Raw genomic sequence first — 19,691 nt, 5'->3', positions numbered from 1 at the left:
AATACTGTACTACATAATACCGAGTGGATTGCTTTTATCTTTAAGATTTCAGAGTTGAATTTGTTTTTTATCTTCAATATGTTAGTTTTCCTTTGGATGTAAAATTATATCCACACAGATATGCAAAGAAACCTCAAACATTGACCTTAAGGAATTCTCCTGCTTGTCCACTCTGTGCTATGAATCTTTTAAAATGCTCACTGGGATCTGCCTTAGCTTCCTCTTTGTCTATATTCTTCCATTGCAAGTGTCCAGGGTGACCTCCCATTCAGTGTGAGTGCTACCTCTTTCAGTCAGTTCAAATGGTTGTGTGTTTTACAGTTGATTCATGATGATAATTCCTTTCCTGGGGAGCCGTTGTCCTGCTGGGATGAGAAAAATGGACTAAAGTTTGCTTTTGCAGTTCTCTTGTCACTCAAACATTAGAAGACAAACTGAACTTGCTTTAAATTGCAGGATTTCTCAGTGAAATCTGCCAGGCCTTTGACTAAAACAAAACCTTCAGAAACTTTTTGGTACTCTAGGGAAATGGAATCTGTCATCATTTTGTGTCGTCCTGGTGTATAGCCTAAAAATTGAGTCTATTGCAAAAATGAGAGATGCCTTACCCGTTATTAATATTGTTTGTACAGTGTGCACCAGTTACTGAAAGGGAGAATATATGTGGGCAGCACTGTGTCACATGGAGCCCACGGCAGACAGTACCTTTGCTTCATCAGCTTTGGTGGTTTTATAACACTCTGAGTACAATAGAAAAATGCGGCATTGAGACAGAGGAATTCTCTGATATATTCGGGGAAATCGGATAGAAATATAGTTCCAGTAGGCCCAGGGGAGATAATATGAAAATCTGATTCCAAGAAGGATGGCAACACGAATTCTACTTGAGTAGGATTTGACAGTGATTGCAAAAGACACAGCCAGAGATTTGGGCGTTTGGGGACTTTAGGGGAATGCCACAGCTTGGAGCGGGCCCAGCCAATGGGTTGCAACTGTAGCAAGAACTCGATTGCCCATCCTGGTCCACAGCTCCAGAGAAGAGGGAACTGTTGGTACTCAGACCTGGTCCCTTCTGTGGAGTTTAGGAGAAACTGCTGGTCTCACAGGACTCTGTAGGGACTTAGAGTCACAGGGGCTGAATTCAGGCTGTGGGAGGGAGTAGGAATAATTTAAAGAGCTATCTTTGAATTGCTTACAGGGATCGTTGCTCAGCCTGCAGATAGCTTTGTGTGTACGCAGAATGGCTCCCATGGGGTTAGGACAGGGTCAAATGCAGATGTAGGGTAGCATGACAGTTACGGAGCACACAGTTCCTTGGAGAATTTTCGAGGGCAGAACCCTTGTGCTCTTGCTGGGAAACAGCTCCCTCTCGAGCTCCTTCCACGAACTCCTACACATGGTTCATGATCACCTTAGAGAGGACACACTTGCTAAAGCAACAAAAATCGTACTGAATGGGATCCAAGCCCTGCACGCACCGTGAATTTGCACTATTTCCATTTTAAGTGGATTATTCTCTCACATAAATCACTTAATTATCCAGGCTCTTATTTCCCCATTCATCAAATGAAGCCCTTTTTACAGTAAAATCTCTCAGGTAATTTGCCTATCTAGTCTTTTGTGCTACTAAATTATTTACATTCCTGTATGTCGAATTTAGGTAAACAAGCCATAGAAATTTATTGATTGCAAATCGTAATGACAGTGAGAAAAAGCATGGCTTTTGAGCAGACTGGGTTTTTAGTCTGGACTCTAACCCTTTGTTTGGGATAAACACATCTCTCCTATATGTGGTGTGGACTATTGCAGAGGTTAAATGAAATCGGTGAGAGTGCTTTGAATACCGTAAAATGCTATGCAAAATATTAGGTAGTATTTTAAAGCTTCAAGAAATTCTCCTCATTTGCCTAATATATGCACCTGTCTACTGAAGGTATTATATTACTTAAGGTTATATGGTTCCAAGCAACAAAAACTAAGAGAAAAATTAATTTAAAAGATATTGGATAGCTCACAGAATCCATAGAAAAGCTACAGTGTCAGACTAGAACAGCGGGTCTAGGCAGCTGGAACTGTTTGGCAGTCTCATCAGTGCCCTAGCTCAAATGAATAGGCTCTAATAATTTTTTCCATCTTTATATTATTACACTCAAGATTTGAGATGAAAATCCAAGATTCTACTAATCTTGCTTGGGTATATTTGCTAAGGGGAGGGCAGAGGTCCTTGACTGCCAGTTAACTAATTCCCTTTGGGAAAATACTGATCCTCTGTTGTATGCATTAGAGTCCTGGTGAGTCCCACAGTTTGCTGAGGGATTACAATCCCCATTATACAGATTTTTAAAAAATGAAGTCTTTTAACTTATCCAAATTCTTACAACTAATAGGTGGCAAAGTTTAGATTTGAAAATAGGCAGCCTGAATCTAAGCTTCTATTGCTTACCATGTGATATTGTAGACAATTAGATAAAAATCTGGTGAATTCTTTGTATTAAGTTTGTTTTCCTGTTTTTTCTTTAAAAATAAGTTGTTTATAGAAATCAGGTTTTTTTTTATCACCATTATGTGGTAACTGCCACCACAGAAGATCTATGGTTTATGTTTTAATTGTTCAGTTTTGAAGTTATGCCTTTTCTTCATATAATTTATTATATCTCAGTCATTTATCTTATGCAACATTCAGAACATTCCACAAGATAGTATAATGAAGGTAATTGCAGGAAAATGATTAATGTGCCTTGGAAAAGAAGTTTATTAGCTGTTTAATCAGAGTCAGTGATTCATTTCATAGAACAAGACCATCCTCAGACTCAGTCTGCTTCTTGGGTTGATCAATTGTATTGTAATGATAACTGCAGCCGTTGCAACAATACTGAAATATTGTGACAAGGGAGTATCAACAAACATTACGTCCTATAGTAATTCAGCTTTAAGTCCTTGACTTGCCTGTTTGGAATCGATCTTTCAAATATAGAAAAAAATATCACAATAAAAGATGAGAGGAGGAATTATTAATCTATGAAGGTGTTGGGGGAAATGAGCTTCAAGATAATTACTGTGTTTTGGAATGTAAGGAGAAACAGAATTGAAATTTGACATCTCTTGATTACCTTTTTTATATGGAGAAATAACAGTGCTACAAGACCATTTTAAAATCACCTCTTGTTGGTTTTGGAATGTTTGCTGCTGACATCTGATTGAGTTTGTGCCTGACAGTGTATTGACTTCATGTCATGTTTGTTGGAATTTCATGGATGTGAGTCTTCCAGAGATTGGTGATGGGACCAGTTTCTTTTTGTCCTCTGTTCTAGGTGATTTGGTAGATATAAATTTGTCTACTGCCTTGAGATGGAATTGATTTATAGATGGTTCTTGTTATGTGAGGAGAGGTGGTTCTGGAGAAAGACCACGGAAAGTGAAATCACTTTAAAAAGAGGAGCAAAATTTTACATTAAGTGGGAGAGGGGGCAAATTTGATAGGACTTTATCTTGGTAAAATGAAAATTTATATTATTAGTTTGATTTATCTTATATATAACAGAATTCGGTTTATAATTTTAATTAATAATTTGAACCTCAAAAAGAGTGCATCAAATTTTGAGTCTGTTTTTTTGGGGGGCCATCATACATTTTGTGACAAAATTATGTGATAAAACAATAGAGTATTGTTTATTCCATGGTTGATTTCATAGTGTTTTTAAAATATTTTTTTGTAAGAATATTCAAATGCTTCATCAATTTTTTTAAGAGACTTCTTCGGTATAAAAACTATTCTCTTCTGAAGAGAAGAGAACATCTCATTGCTGTTCTTGTTAATTTTCTTTTCTTTCACTGTGAATGGGTCTAGCTTTGTTAGATCTTCCTCTGCTGGTGCATTGTATATAAGTGGAGAAGTTTCAAGACCTCCTATCATATTTAATCTTTTCCAAGTTTGTAGTTTCTCTCTGCAGTTAGTTTGTGTTTTTCTGATGTTGACATGCAACATTTAGTTGGCAAGATGAATGAGTAAGACCCTGGTGTTAAGCAGAGAGAACTGAAAATGGAGTCTAATTTTATATGTGGTCAGTTAATTAGTGAACAGTTTTGTATTATTAATACAATGAGGCCAACTTGCTAGAGATTTATGCCAGGAGAAAAGGTTTAGCACCTTGCCTAGCATGTTACAGAGATGTTGAAAACTGGATTGTAGTAGTCATCTAGATAAAGTATAGTCGTGTATGTGTTGCTTCACTACAGGATACGTTCTGACAAATGTGTCATTAGGTGATTTTGTCATTCATTGTGTTAATGTTATAGAATGTCCTTACACAAGCCTAGCTGGTATAGCCTACTACACATCTAGGCTATATTGCAGAGCATATTGCTTTAGGCTATAAACTTGTACAGCATATTACTGTACTGACACTGTATTGAATACCATAGGCAATTATAATACAGTGTAAGTACTTATGTATCTAAACACATCTAAACATAGAGAAGTTACAGTAAAAATAAGGTATAATATGTGTATTATATGTAATTATATTATATATCATGTATGTTATAACATATATGGCATATATAATATATATTATGCTTATTTTTATATAGGATGGTATAATAATATATAATATACTGTATTATATTATACCATATTATAATATATTATGTAATACAGTATATTATATATAATTATAAATATATAAAAATAATATAAATATATTATCATTTAATATATTTAATAATATAAATATATAATATAAATAATTATAAATATAAATTATAAATATATAAAAATATATATTATATATAATTACATATAATTATGTATAACATACTGTATTATATAATATATTATACAGTATATTATATATTATACCATATTTTTAATGTGTCTTTTCTATATTTAGATATGTTTAGATACACAAATACTTACTCTTCTGTTACAATTGCCTACAGTATTCAGTACAGTAACATGCTGTACAGTTTGGTAGCCAAGGAACAATAGGCTACACTCTACAGCCTAGGTGTGTGGTAATAGGCTATACAGTCTAGGTTTGTGTAAGTACACTCTGATGTTCACACAAGGATGAAATCATCTCAGAACATATCCCTGTTAAACAATGCATGACTGTACATGGTTGTTCAATGATTAAATGTGTATTTGCTAAAGAACAGACATCTAGATAAACATGAGCATTGATTTTCAAAATGAAGATAAAATACTAACCAGGTAAGTAACATTAGGCAGATTTAAGTGAATATTCCGTGATGATGAAATACACAGTCTATGTAACCATGTCCATGTAGCATGTAATAAACACCTCTTCTGCCTGGACATGGCATGCAGCTGGGACTACCTCAGTAGAGACCTGTGCTCACTTTTTCTCAGTGTTAACAGGGTTGCTATGCTGCGCACCTGAGCACCTGGGTCCAGGTACTCAAAGCCTCAGAAGCAGTGATGTTAAAGTGTTGACAGAATGCCACATTCATCCAGATCTACTGTAATGGTTCCAGGCCCCAGCCCAGATTTACCCAGTTTCAATCTCTGAGAGTAGTGCCAGGGCACCTGGAAGTCTAACAAGCCCATCAGGTGTGTTTTGCACACTCTAAAATTTGAGAACCATTGTCCTAGAGGCTTTGCTCTTTTCTGATGATCTGCCTGGCTTGTTTTATTGCTTGCACATTTTTGGTTTTCAGGGCTACTTGTCTGACAATTCTCCTTTTTGTAGACTTTAGTGTTCTTTATGTTTACCTAGCCATCGGATGCTGGTAGCCATACCTTATTTCAATTTTTGCCATGAATTTTGGAGCTTGCCTTCTTTATCCTTAACCTCAGACAGTCTCCTAGCATTTTTAGGGAAATAAAAAAAATGCACATAATTTTCAAAATGTTATAATGAAGTATCATTACTTCAAAGATAAAGCTATGGGATATTTTTTTTAAATCCAGAGAATGGTGCATTTTATCATGTAGGTAAAGGGAAAAATATGCCACAACATTATTTAAGACAGACATTTTTAAAGTGCTATTTGCAGGTGCACTAGATTTGAAGTGGGAAGCAAGTCATGGCTTCATGGAAGGCTGTATCTACACTTGGCCAAATTTTCTTCAGTATTTATAATATCATACATATCTGTGGTTAAACAATTCTTAATAATTTTCAGCTACAGTTGTCCTAGGGATAATGCACAGAATAAATCATGGGAAATCAAAGGTATAGCATTCTTTATAGTCTAAAACATAAATGCAGTTTATATAAAGGAAAATGCTATAAGCCGTTCTGTTAAGATGAGAATTTTTAGACAAATCTGCACATTTTGACACAGAGTCCTTTAGTATATAAACCATTCCTGGGTAATTACTTAAATACTCATAGAAGATATTTCATGTCATGATTGTAAATTACTGTCATAGAAGTTGGTAAAAGGTGATATTGCACTAATTCTTGGAGCCTGCTGTAAATGTTAAAGACACGTCACCTCAGTGATGGAAATATCTCATTCAGATTCAGTGAAATATAGCTGAGTGTTCCGTGTATATTGTGAGATACACTTAGCAGCATAACCATGAATTCTAGAAACTATTGATGGTTGGGCTTGGTGTTGTTCACTATAAATTTCATTAATAGTTGATGAATAAAAAGAAGTGTTAACCTCAAAGAGGTCAATTAATCTTATTCTGTTTTTTGACCAGGAGAGAGGAGTTAGTGGGGACTTACAATAATGCCTTAGTTGTAATAGATCTGTATATTAGCAAGGGGCTTAAGAGTTTCTTATGATATCAATCTGGATTGTATGATTCAAAACGTCAAACTACTCAAGTACCGGATGGAGGAAAAAGACTGAAGGGTTTGGCTGACGATAGGAGCACTTTGAATCAGTTGTAAGATAAGCTTGCCATGATAGCTCAATGTCCTATAAAAACTCCTTGCATTTATTAATAAAGATAATTGCCAACAAGTCAGGAAAAATATGCTGTTAAGATTTTTGTTATACAGGAATGTATCTACTGATAACTGTATATATTAATTTGAGGTACTTACTTGGAAGATTTAACATGCTTAGTAGGATAATATCTTCAATAACCCTTTCATTGTGTAACAGCTTATCATCCTGGGTTGGCTTACATGGGTCACCATAAGAAATAGTCTAAGAGGAAGATATCCTGTACCTTTTGTGAAGTTGGCTATTAGTTAAAACCACTTTTCATAATGTTATATAGATCCCTTGTACAAGAATCAACATGTTTCCTTTTTTACATTTTAATTCTATTCTAACTTTTTCCTAAGATAGAGATAGTATTCTTTAAAAGTAAGTAATAAGAAATTATTGCCACTGGAATTGCGATTTATATTCATATTTCATGGCAATCTTTGTGTAATGAACTTATGACAAAGTACATGAAATTCTGTAAATTTTTGCCAAATCTCCAGTTAAATATCCACCTTCAAGATGAAAAGAAATAAAAAAGGAAAGTGCCTAAGTTTAAACTGTATTTGTAACATAAATAATCAAGTTAATATCACAAAGCTCTCTTCATTAACTTTTCATTTTAGAAGTTTCTTATTGTAGGGGTGAGTTGTCATTTTAACTTAAATTTTTATAATTGACTGGAAAAACAGTATCAGTGATTATTATGGAAGTATGAAATTAATGTTCTGAATTTACAAAAACAAATATTAAAACTATAAACATTAAGTTAAACAAAAATCAGACAATACCCCTAGATTTAAAGAAATCAGACATATTTGAAGACAAAATTCTCTTGCAGAGAACACATATAGATCTCTACTGAAAACATCCCTTTTTTTTTTGTCCAATTCAATGCATTAGATTGTAGAAACAAATAGACAACAACATCTACATAGGCTCGAAATAGACGTTTATATGCAGCTCACACAACAGTTGGATGTTTGTGTTTTGCTCAGTGGGCAGCTTTCCTTTGTTGGTGAATCAGGGCCTGGGCTCCTTCCATCTTGTGGTTCCTCCCCATTTCTAATGGTTAGTGCTTGTGTTAAGAATCACTTTTTTTACTATTCATATAATCTTGGTGGGCACTCCATAAAAACTTATTTAATGAATGAGTATGCCTATGCCAACTTTCAATAAATAGGGTGAAAGGCTCTATGGAAAGTTGCTCCCTTTAAATGATTTTTCTCATTTAATTTCTTTCCCCTTCTTCTCCATCCTGGGGGTGGATATATAAATTGAGACCTGCCAAACATTGAAACAATCTCAATCCTTTGAGTGTATCCATGGAGCCCCTTTCTCATGCTGGGGAAACGAGGAAAAAGAAAGGAAAATTATGAACATTAAAATTATGAATTAATTTGAAATGATCTCTTTTCAAAATGATACAGATAACGTGTATCATATATGCGTGTGTTTACGTATGTACATAAAGCACCTGAAGGAGGTGCGGAGTCTTTTACCGTGGGTTCTGTCTGCTGAGACTGACCAGGAGGAAACTGGAAGGGGAAGGAGACCTACATTCAGTGTATAACTGTCTGTACAGTTTGAACTTGCTCTTGTGCAAACATTGCTTCTTAAAATAAAAACAAGAATATGTTTAAGGAGAAAAGTAATTACACCTGAAAGTTTCAACCAAGTAATCAGACGTATTTGCATTTCTCCTGACTTTAGGGGTCAAACATCACCGACACCTGCACTGAAATGCTAATGTGTGGAGTCTTACTGAAAATTTCGTCTGGAAATATTCAAGAACGGGTGTTTTTCCTTTTCGATAATCTTTTGGTGTACTGCAAAAGAAAGCACAGGTAAGGCCATAAACAGGGCACACTTCAGAAATGGCTTATGCAGCGCACTTGTTTCCCCTGTTCCTCCATATTTCCTAGAACTCATCATCTGTCAGTCAACTTCTTCATGTACCTACCTGGAATGTCACTGTCATCCGATGACGCTGCCTCCCCAGAGCCCCCTCAAGGAGAGGTGCTGTTTGTCCCCAGCCCCAAACCTCAGGCCCTGGAGGAGGCTGATGTGTCTTCCCTGCTTCCTCATCCTGCTCCCCGCCATCCCCCCTCTTCTGTTAAGAATCCCAGCACATGTGAAGTTCATGCCATGAGTCTTTCCTATCCACTGCCTTCCCCTGTTGACTCTGTTTTATAAAGTACTTACTATCTCCCTGCCACACATGCATTCAGTAACTGCTGTAGTTCTTGAATCATTTTCTTTCTATCCTACTCTTGTCACCATTTCTGGGGTGTTCAAAACTCACATGGATGATCTAGCCAGGATTTTGGACCTGAAAGCCCACAGTCTCTTCACCTGCAATGATCCACCTGCCCTGTGGTCACACCTTTACCTGATTAACACCAATAGTTATAAAATTGAAACCTCAATTTTAAGCATCCTGATCTGAATGTCATCCCCCATCCTCCTATCCCTCCTCCAAAAAATAGCTTAAGTATTCTCAGTTAAGCTAGTTTTTGGCCATTGACCCTAACACTTTGGCTCCAAACATTGTCTGATATCGCTTTTCTTGAAGTCCGTTATTTTATGTCACATTCTGTCCCATCTCTCTGTTCTCCTTCACAGCAAACTTTCCTGCAAGAGTTTCATGCTGTCACTTTCTGTACTTTCTCACTTCTTACGCTTTCTTCAGCCACATTCGATGAGGCTTTAGTCCAGTCTGCTCCACTGAGCTGCGTGTCAGAGTCACCCTGGACCTCTCTGTGTCCTAATCTGGTGGTCACTTTCCTGCTCTTTAAGGTTTTACCTATTTTGTTAGCAGCATTTGGCTTAGTTGAGCAATTCTTCCTTCTCAAAACACTGTCTTCTCTTTACAAGTGTGACGCCCCACTGTCTTGGCCGAGTGTTGGACTGCTGTGGGCTCTGCTTCTGACTCCTTTTTCCTCTTCATACTTGACTCTTCCTGGGTGATTTTATCCTGTTGTATAGCTTCATGTCCCACGTCTATGTCAGTTTCTCTCAAATCTCTGTGCTTAGCTCAGAATTCTAGAGTCCATACTCTGCCTATTGGATATCTCACTTGTGGTGGCTCTAAGGATTCTCAGCCATAACCTGAAAGAAATGGGATTCTTGATGTCCTTTCCTGAAGCTGCTACTCTCCTAGCTTTCCCCATCTGTTGGTTTCCTCAATGCTGAAAACTAGCAGTTAGCCTTGCTTCCTCTCTTTCCTTCCACTCCCCACATCCAATCCATTAGAATATCTTTTTGCATCTGCTTGTAAAACATATAAAAATCTCTCCACATCTCTCCATCTCCATCACTGCCCTTGGGTGACTCCAGTTGTCTCCTCACTGGCCTCACTGTATCCTCTCTTATTGCCGCACAACTTATGCTCTACACAGAAACCAGAGCATCATTATGACACAAATCAGATCGTGTTGTCACCTTGCTCAGAGCCCTCCTTGGCTTCCTAGAATGAAATTCACACTCCTTACCCTGGTTTGCAAATTTCTGCATGGTCCATCCCCACCCCCTGCCACTTCCAACCTCATCACATCCCACTTCTCTCAACACTGCACCCCCTGCCTTCCTTAGCCTTCTTTTTCTCCTGTTCCTTGATTATGCCATGTGTGTTCCCTTCACAAATGGCCTTTGCACCAGCCATTTCCCCTTCCCAGTGTGCCCTTAGGGTTTTTCGTGGCCAGATTATTCATGTCCTTTAGATCATACTTAAATATCACTTCCTCAGCAACGCCCTCCCTGACCACCCGGTCTAATGCAGCCTCCCAGTCACTCTTTGTCAGTATCTGGAAAGCACTTGTCACGTGCTCATTCTGCCTTCGTTATTTATTTGCTTGTTTCCTGCCATCTCTACTAGATTAGACTGCAAGGTCCTGGAGAGTCTTATTTCTCATTCACTGCTATTTTCCTGGAGACTGGAGCAGACCTGCAATGTAAAAGACACTCAAGAAATACTTACGGAATGAATGAATAAATGAATGAAACCCAAACTAGTCCCCTGTAGCTTGGCCATCATTAGTTTGAATAATTTTATGTATTAATGTTATTGATGTAGTATTATTGTTTTAAAGCATGCATATAATGTTTTTCTTCAGAATGTTCTTATTTTATAGGATGTTTTCTCAAACTCTTGGAAAAATGTTTTTGCATGTTGATTAAGCAAAATAGTAGAGTGGCATTTAATTGAGAAGTGTCCTGAGCCCTTAGGTGCTTCTTCCTAACTGTATCTAGGACCTTTTAGTTTTAGTGAAATGGCACTAATAGACTTCATTCAATTTAAAGGTAAAACAGGTGGTGGAAAATGCAGAATTTTGATTGACTATTTATTCCAGGTTCAGAAATTAGAAAACTATAGTCAAACATTTTCTGGTAGAGTGAGAATGAGAGACACAAAACTTTAAGGAAGCATCATTCTTCCTCTCTTACGATGGGTTTTCCTAAGTCAGTTAGCAAGATGCCCAGAGCAAGTTAGCAAAAATTTGGCAGCTATGTTGATGATATATGCCATGTGGATTGTAGTATTAGAATTCTCTAGAAGGAGGTATTAATTCAAAAATGCAATGACACAAACTGAGGAAACATAGGATTGCAACTTGTACCTTCGTGAAAGGGAACAGGTTAGGATTACAGCCAAAAGACAGTTAAATTGTTGATCTCTCTGTATTAATACACTTTTTAAAATTTTTTTATCATATGTGAAAATAAATCTGTTTATTTCTTTCACTATGCTCTTGTAAATACTTTTGAGTTCTATAGCAAAATTGGGATAAACAGAAATAAGACTTAGGAAGATGTAGGAGAGGCTGCTAATTTTACTTGCATGCTAACTCACTAAAAAGTTATAATGTGAATCAAGGTGTTTTGGTGCAGTTATTAAAGGCATCCACTGGAGAATGAAATCTTTCATTACAGTTGATCTCATCTTTATGTTAATAAATGCCTTCCATCAAGTGCAAAGCTTTTGCAAAATTACCCTTAGTGGATAAATTATGATATTATATGGTCTTATGGCTATAATTGTTTAATAAGTTAAACAGGAAAAATAATCCTGCTATTTAGCAAATATCCTTAATAAATGTATAATGTGGATCAAATATATAGTGGTTAGAAATGGAAATAACTGAATAAATAGATCAATGTGTCCACTCCCTTCTGGGCTTGGAAAAACTGTGAATAAACCATCTGTTCCCTTCCTTTAGAATACTGTATCTCCTTTATGAACTTCACCTTAGCATATACTTTCTAAGAGCTAGAGATTCTTCAGGAAGTGTGAGTAAACTGAACCTCTTCCAAACTTCCATACCATTGTGATTACAAGAATCAGGGACCTGATGAATTTATTTTAATTCTAGAATTACATTCTGTATAGAGCAGTGTACCAGAGTAGACATCCCAGCTCTGGATATTTCTAATACTATTGATCTTAAAAGAAACTAGTTTTTAAAATATAATTTATGATATAGTATTTCATACATATTGCATTGTTTGGCTTGTCTATGAGCTTTAAAAGATAGTATCATAGTGTATTTAGTTTTTTGCAATTTATATTTTGCATTTAATATTGTTTCTAAAATACATATCCATTTTGTGTGTAGCAATAATTTATTCACTTTACCTGCTGCATAATATTCCACTGGTTTAATATATCAGAAATTTAATTAATCACAATTTAATTATTTATTCTCTTATCAATGGACTTTAGGCTTGTTTCTAGTTTTCTAGCTATTATAAACATTCTTGTACATGTATACTGGTGACTACTAAAACACATACTTAGGAATGAAATCATAGAATTGAGATATGCAAATATGCAATACATAATATAGAACATAAGTAACATGGTATAGAATTACTAAGACACTTATTGGAATTTCATATTGAGTATTAATTATTGTGTAAGAGAAATATATAAAGCCTGTACAGAGTTCATAGCAGGATCAGAAAAAAATTAACACCTTGAAAATAGAACTCAATAATGGATTCTTATATATATACATGATCATTTTGCCTGTGACTAAAACTGTTGCTCAGGATATTAAGCCTTTAAAATATGATTGATTTTAAATATGATGTACCAACCTACAAGAAATTCTTTTTTTCAAGATACCAGGATACTGTTTTCTAGCTGGAAAAGTTTGTGGTTACTTTTATATTACTCTGCTCTTCATTCTTCTTTATATTTGCCCTCCTATGATGTCAACCTTCATAGCTAACTATCCTAAATTCCTAATTTATGTTCATTAACAAAGAACATTTAGAGGTTACTTTCAAAATGAACATGAGGAGGACAGGGTGGTGAAGATTTAGGGCTGACAAAGCTTCCAGTCAGACTAAATTAATCAATTTCATTAGTTTTCTTTAGTAGCAATGAAGGACTATTACATTTTGATGAAGGTGTAGAACAGGTAAGCCAGGACCATGCAATCTTTTCTAAGGAAGGAGCCCAGGAAGTGTGATAGCATCTGGAGACACCTCCCTGTACCCATCCATCCATGCCAGGGCAGGTGTCTGACTGCAAGGGAGAGGAGGAGGGAGCATTGCAGTTAGTGTAGTCACATCCTAACTTGTGCTAGCTGCAGCTATATAACATGACAAATTAATAATTATTTCAGTATATTAAATTGTTAGCCAGACTTTTAGTCAGTGAGTCAATTTAAATAATTCAGGTTACTTGAAATGTCTTGAGTGATTATGTATTTTTTGATCTCCTTGAATCATTTATTAGAATCTTTCCTGTTTAATTTAATAAAAGAAAAACACTTAAAAATCTTCCCTGGGCACTTAGTGATTCAAATACAAACATCTGCAACTACCTAATTCATTGTTACAAATGTTCATCTGTAAACGTGGATTTTTTTTTTTACTTTGTGTTAAATACTTTTTAAGATGAAAGGGGGCACTAGACTTACTATACACAAAGTTTTGAAATGTTTTGGACTATTTTAAAAATAAGTAAGGCCTTTAGGAAGTATTATAAATGTCTTAAGAGACTTGTTCAACAAGTACGCAGTGATCATATCATAAAAACAATAATATAGGAAAAATATTTTTACAGCTGGAGATCGCTCAGCTTAAGAATCTCCAGCACAGCCAGTTCTTTGAATAGGGATCATAAGTATTAACTGAATCTTTATTGGGACTTCAGTAACGAAGGTGAAAGGAACAAATGAAAATTTCAGAAAACCAACCTTTAGTATCTGTCAGAGGCTGATCAGGCACCACTGAAATCCGACAGTGAGTAAAAGCACATACTCTCCCACCTGGAGGCAATCCTTAGCTCAAAACTTCAATTTATTAAAAAATTACTCCATAAGTCACATCTCGTAAAGCAACCAGTACTGTTATGAATGGGAGAACACAAGTGCAAAACACTGAGAGCCTAACTTTTGATATTGTTGATTGAATTGGTATCTTTTTTCAAAGAATTGCTTAAACTGTGTTATTTTGCATTAAGTTTAATAACAAAGTTTTTGTGATTTCATTCCATCCTAAGACGGTTGAAGAACAGCAAGGCATCTACAGATGGACATCGGTACCTTTTTCGTGGCCGGATCAATACAGAGGTGATGGAAGTGGAGAATGTGGATGATGGCACAGGTAAGTGAATAGTGGCTTTTAGTGGAATGCCAGTAGTAAACTCCCTCCCTTGAATAATTCATTTGCAGTGCATTAGAGCTTAGAAATGCGTTGTTGGGTAGAGCAGCCAGGTAGAGGGAAGAGAAAGGTGAGATAAGTGAGTGGAAGACTGTTGTAAAAGTGGGAAATTATATTTGACGAACACGCTAGCATCAAACAGAGATAGAAAGAAATTGTTGAATAGTGTCCTATCTGAAAATGTCCCCCATTCTTTTTTATTCATGGGACAATCACAGTTCCTGGAACAGAGAGTGTGTGTACAGAAAATATTTAATGAATGAATTGATTTTCTTTAAGTTACAGTGTGTAACTTAAAATAAGTATGTAAATAAGTATATGTGTGATATTTTGTTACTATAATACATTAACTGTAGAATATAGCAAACTCTAGATTTGTTTTAGCTATACAGCTCTTACTAATATAGTTAGGTTGTCAATTCGCTTATAGAGGAAAGTTGTGAATGGATGTAGTTTGTGTAATTTTAAGTGTTCATTTTAAATACCTTATTACTCAGAGGTAGCAAATTTTTACTCTGTAGATTTGAAGGTGTGGAATTTTATAAGCAAATTCATGAAATCATGATTAGTCACAAAGAAGTAAAATGAAGTCACATTTTATTTTCTATTTGGAAAAAAAGTTGTCTATAAAATGAATGCTTAGTAAATTGAATCATATTTTCCCCCCATAATTTTAATTGGAATTTCAAAGTTATGCTTCCAGGGGAAAAGAAAAGATGAAGAAAAATATATTAACTATTGTTAAGTGACTTTTATTTCCACCTAGAGAAATGTCTTTCTAATATTCAATATAAACATGGGATTGAGGCACTAATTAGCTCCCCCCACCTCCCACATACCATCCTTGTCATTCCGGCATCCCAGAGGGGTGAAGAATGTTTATAATTTGTCAGGGGCATAGATTTTCAAATGCTCACTTGTAGGCTTTTCTCTCTATCGTTTTTTAGCATCTTAACAAATTGTCAATACTTAAAATAGTGAATCATGATTGCTGCAGCTAAGGGGGAAAGGCATGCAGCAAGCAAAACTCTGGGTGGTGCCCAAGACTGGGCAGTCACCTCGGGAGCCACGTCTTTGTGGTCATCAGTGGAGAGGCCCCTCCGTGGCTAACTGCGGCTGGAGGTGCAGAGATGTCCCACTTCAAATTCCTTTCCATGCTGCAGACTGTAATGCAGTTGCAGTTACGCTCGTGCTAACATGTGGGACCTAGTGGGCTATCTTTCCATGGCAGGATGTACACGTTTTTTATAAGGCAGCAATAATTTATTTTATGCTTTCTAAGAGGACTACGCAGTGACATTTGGAATGTTATCTGTCTAAAATGTTAAGAGCTATCTTGCCTCTGAACCTGAATATTCAAGAGAACACTCAAATGCCCACTTTATACTTCAGTTGGGAGGAAGTTAGATAGTTAAAGAAGCACACCCAAAACCTCCACTCTGTTCTTTATTGGCCCTGTCTACTCCTGATGGAACCACCTCTCCCCTGTTGCTTTGGCCACCAGATGATGGGGATGCCACCATTGGTACCATCTGCACTGGTAGTTTAAGTGAATTTTGATGGTGATTACTATGGGCAACTGGGGCACTAAATAAAGAAATGTGAGAGCCCAGGGCCTTTGCAGTCCTCAGTTTATCTGCGTTGGATGGTAAGAGAGTGAGATCTTTGAGGGGTGACTTGAACAGAGCTTTTGCATGAATGGTCCTTGGATTCAATTCCATGAGAAAATTCTGTTGATGATAGTAAGATGCCAGCCTTCAGTGCTTCAGCCTCAGTTCCTGAGGGCAAGGGCATTTTGGAAGACAGGGCCTAAGACCCTGTTGAGTGTGAATAGGGGGAGGACAGGACATTGTAGGATATTTAGTTGCTGTCAATTAGTTGCCCAATGGAGCCTCTTGACACAAATTTGCAAGGCTTAGTTTTCATTGAAAGAAGATGAAGAAATTTATTAGGCTTTATATTATCAATAAGGGGCTTTTTTTCCCTCTCTTTTTTCTTGAACACACATGAACAGCATGTAGCAGGAATTTGGCTGCAGATAGTTGCTACAAGGTCACTTAGAGAATTTTCAGGCTGCAATTGGATACCTTCCCCTAACTTCCTACAAGGAAAATTTAGTTTTCTCATGGGTGTATCCACTGGGTCTCTGGGGGAAGTGTACATCCTCTCTCAGGCTTGGAAATTCAAAAATAGAATTTTTGAAGATGGATAGGATCTTGAAGATCAACTACTACACCTCATCCACATTTCATATGATGGAAATGAGGCCAGGTTTAAAAACTACCTTGTCCAAGTTTACCCAGCTTGGTACAGAGCTGGGGCTAGAGTTAAGTCTGCTGGGTTTTCACACCATGCTTTGAGCTTTGAGAAATAGATCGGAGAACAGAAGCTCTATACGGGTTTTAAATCTACAGGGACTAAGTGGAGAGCAGTGAAGGAACATGGCCTCAGTGTGCAGAGGTTGATTTTGGTTGCTTATTTCTTCTAAGAGATGATTTCAGTGTTGTACCAACTTTCCCCCTTTCTTGATGCCTTAATCATTTCCATCATAGAGTCTTCATTTATTTTTGATGGGCTCAGGTTTTAAGTCTGCTATACTTTATATTCTGTGAATGAAGCTCTGATGCTGACAGATCTCAGAAGAGCTGATTAATGTCCATATGGTGAGTTCTCTCCACACTTTGTCCCTGGATAAATTGAATGAGGGGTGGGCAAAAACAGTCCGGCTCATCTGCCATTGCCCATGTGAAAAACAAACAACTACACCATATTTAGTTATAAATAATAAAAATGAATGAATTGAGATATATTTTTAAGGATGCTTAGAACTTTTCATGGAAAATTGAATGGGAAGGTTTTCCTTCCATTTGAATTATACAAATATTGAGTATTTTTGTTTACTCTAGGTATAAGTAAAATACTTTTCTTTTCTAAGGAAGAAGCTCTATCAGACAGAACTTGCAGAAGAAATAATTACGCTTAGAATGCTTTCAGCCAACATGTAAATATCTCAAATCTTTTGAGAAATAATATGATTGTAATTTTATTTAAAATGCTTAATGACTTGGATTATATCATAATTATACCTTAGTATATTAAAAATTAATTAAATAGTGGTATGATGTGTGGAAGTATAAAAATTTGTATATGTATTTATTTAAATCTGTCCATGTTATTCATTATTTTATATGTTCATGGAAGATGTTAACTATTGAGTTTATGGCCAAATTTCCATTCCACTGTTCTCTAGATTTCAACTCTCATTTCAGTGAATCTGACTTAATTCCTCTTTGAAGATTCTTTCTGGAAATATTAGTTTGATCATGATGCTATCAGAAAAATCCAGCTGAAGGGCAATAGTAGGAAAGCTATTCAACTTCCTAGAATTAATTTTCATGGTAATTTTCATAGTGCATATTTGGGAAGCCCTTCAGAAAGTAGCACCAGATCACTTGTATTCTCTAGTAAGAACCAGTTTATTTGTGTGGTTGGACAGAAGGCAAGATGGTCAACCTTTGGAAAATATGGTCTGTAGTTCAGTGTTGGGCAAACCTTAGATTTCAACACAATAGTCAAATTTGAATTGGATAAGATGGAATTTTTTTATTCTTAAGGTATTCTTTAAAAGTAAGTAGATTTTTTTTAAAGAAAATTCAATTGTCATTTCTAATATATTCTAAACCATCTTAAGATATTGAATGCATTATTTTTATAAAATTAAATTTTGCTATTAAACAAAATTTGGAAACTGCAGAAAAGTGTAAAGATGAAAAATACTAGGCAATCCTATCATCAAAAGACAAATAAATGAGAAGATTTAAAAAAATATTTCCTTCAGTTTTCCTTTTTATGCATAGATTTTAAAAAATGTTTAAAACCATGAAATCTATATTAATAATTTTGTATCCTTTTTCATTTAAAGTACCTGTATACCTGTATATTTTAATGATAGTCATCTTTATCTTCATGCCTTATCATCAGATAAACATAGTTTTTATTGCTGCATAATAGTTAATCAAATAGATAAACCATAGTTACCTTAACAACTTTAGTATTATTTCATAACTATGTGGAATACATTCTTAACTAAACAGTAACAACAACAATGCTGAGAAGAGTACTAAGAGTATAATAGTTCTTTTCTGATACACTGAAATTTTCAAGATGTTATTAATGTAAGGGAGTATATTTGGGAATTCAGAAAGGTCAAGGGATAAGCTACTTTTTAGATTTTCAAAAGGAAAAGTCAATTAGAATCTTTTTTTTGCCATAAGTAATGTCATATGTCATTTTTCTTCTATCATTTGATAAAATAAAAAATTTATAACAAAAAATTTTCCCAACATTGAATATTCATAACATGAGTAAATTATAGTTTTAAAAATTTTCCTTAGAAATTTATGCATTCAGTGTTGATCACTAGAACAAGGATTGAATACATTATTTAGATATCAGTTTCTTGGTGTTTTGAATAATGTATTCTGGTAATTTCTTCTCTTTCTTAGTCTGTGCATATAATACTTGGATATAGTCCATCTTACTGAAATGCAAATTTATTGAAAGGATACCAGCATGTCCACTGAGATTTATAGTGTGTAGGTTTTGGAAAAACCTCATCTTATTATATGAAAGTGTACTGAATTAAGAGTAAGAAATTTGCAAACTGTGTAGCTTCAAGTAATTAGTCACTTGTTCAGGTCTGCCCCTTGGATTTTTCTGCTTTTGGAAGAAATCAATAACAAGAGACTGTTAAGTTTGCATATTCCACATTTAATGAATGGCAATTTTAATTCCATTCTTTCTATAAAATTAATGTTTTATATCCATTAAAGGTTATAATTCCTGTGTTTGCCATTTAATAAATGATTTATTCTTTTGTCAAAATTTAAAAAAAAAATTCCTACTAAGGACAAAGCGATTGTTTGACTTCTCCATGATCTTAGTGAGGATGTTCTTTATGAAGAAGTTTAATTCTTATTTTGAAGAATGAAGATATTGAACATTGTTCTATGCTTAAAATTATGAAGATATTTATATATCACTATATCTTTTGAAATAAATAAGAAGCAGTTCCTAATTTGTATAACAGCTGGTAATTATAATAT

At 35.3% G+C, this 19,691-nt stretch overlaps 1 protein-coding gene across 3 annotated transcripts in view; it reads left to right on the top strand.

Moving 5' to 3' along the window:
- PREX2 (phosphatidylinositol-3,4,5-trisphosphate dependent Rac exchange factor 2) overlaps positions 1-19,691 on the top strand; it is a 274,675-nt gene that overhangs the window by 78,090 nt on the left and 176,894 nt on the right. For all 3 annotated transcript variants that reach the window (XM_045560617.1, XM_045560618.1, XM_045560619.1), the window contains exons 7-8: positions 8,626-8,759; positions 14,426-14,529. In XM_045560617.1, the coding sequence (XP_045416573.1) occupies positions 8,626-8,759; positions 14,426-14,529 (238 nt within the window). The remainder of the gene's footprint in view (positions 1-8,625; positions 8,760-14,425; positions 14,530-19,691) is intronic.

Source organism: Lemur catta, chromosome 9 (assembly GCF_020740605.2).
Source record: "Lemur catta isolate mLemCat1 chromosome 9, mLemCat1.pri, whole genome shotgun sequence".
Classification (NCBI taxonomy): Eukaryota; Metazoa; Chordata; class Mammalia; order Primates; family Lemuridae; genus Lemur; species Lemur catta.
This window is presented reverse-complemented; position numbering and strand designations above follow the sequence as displayed.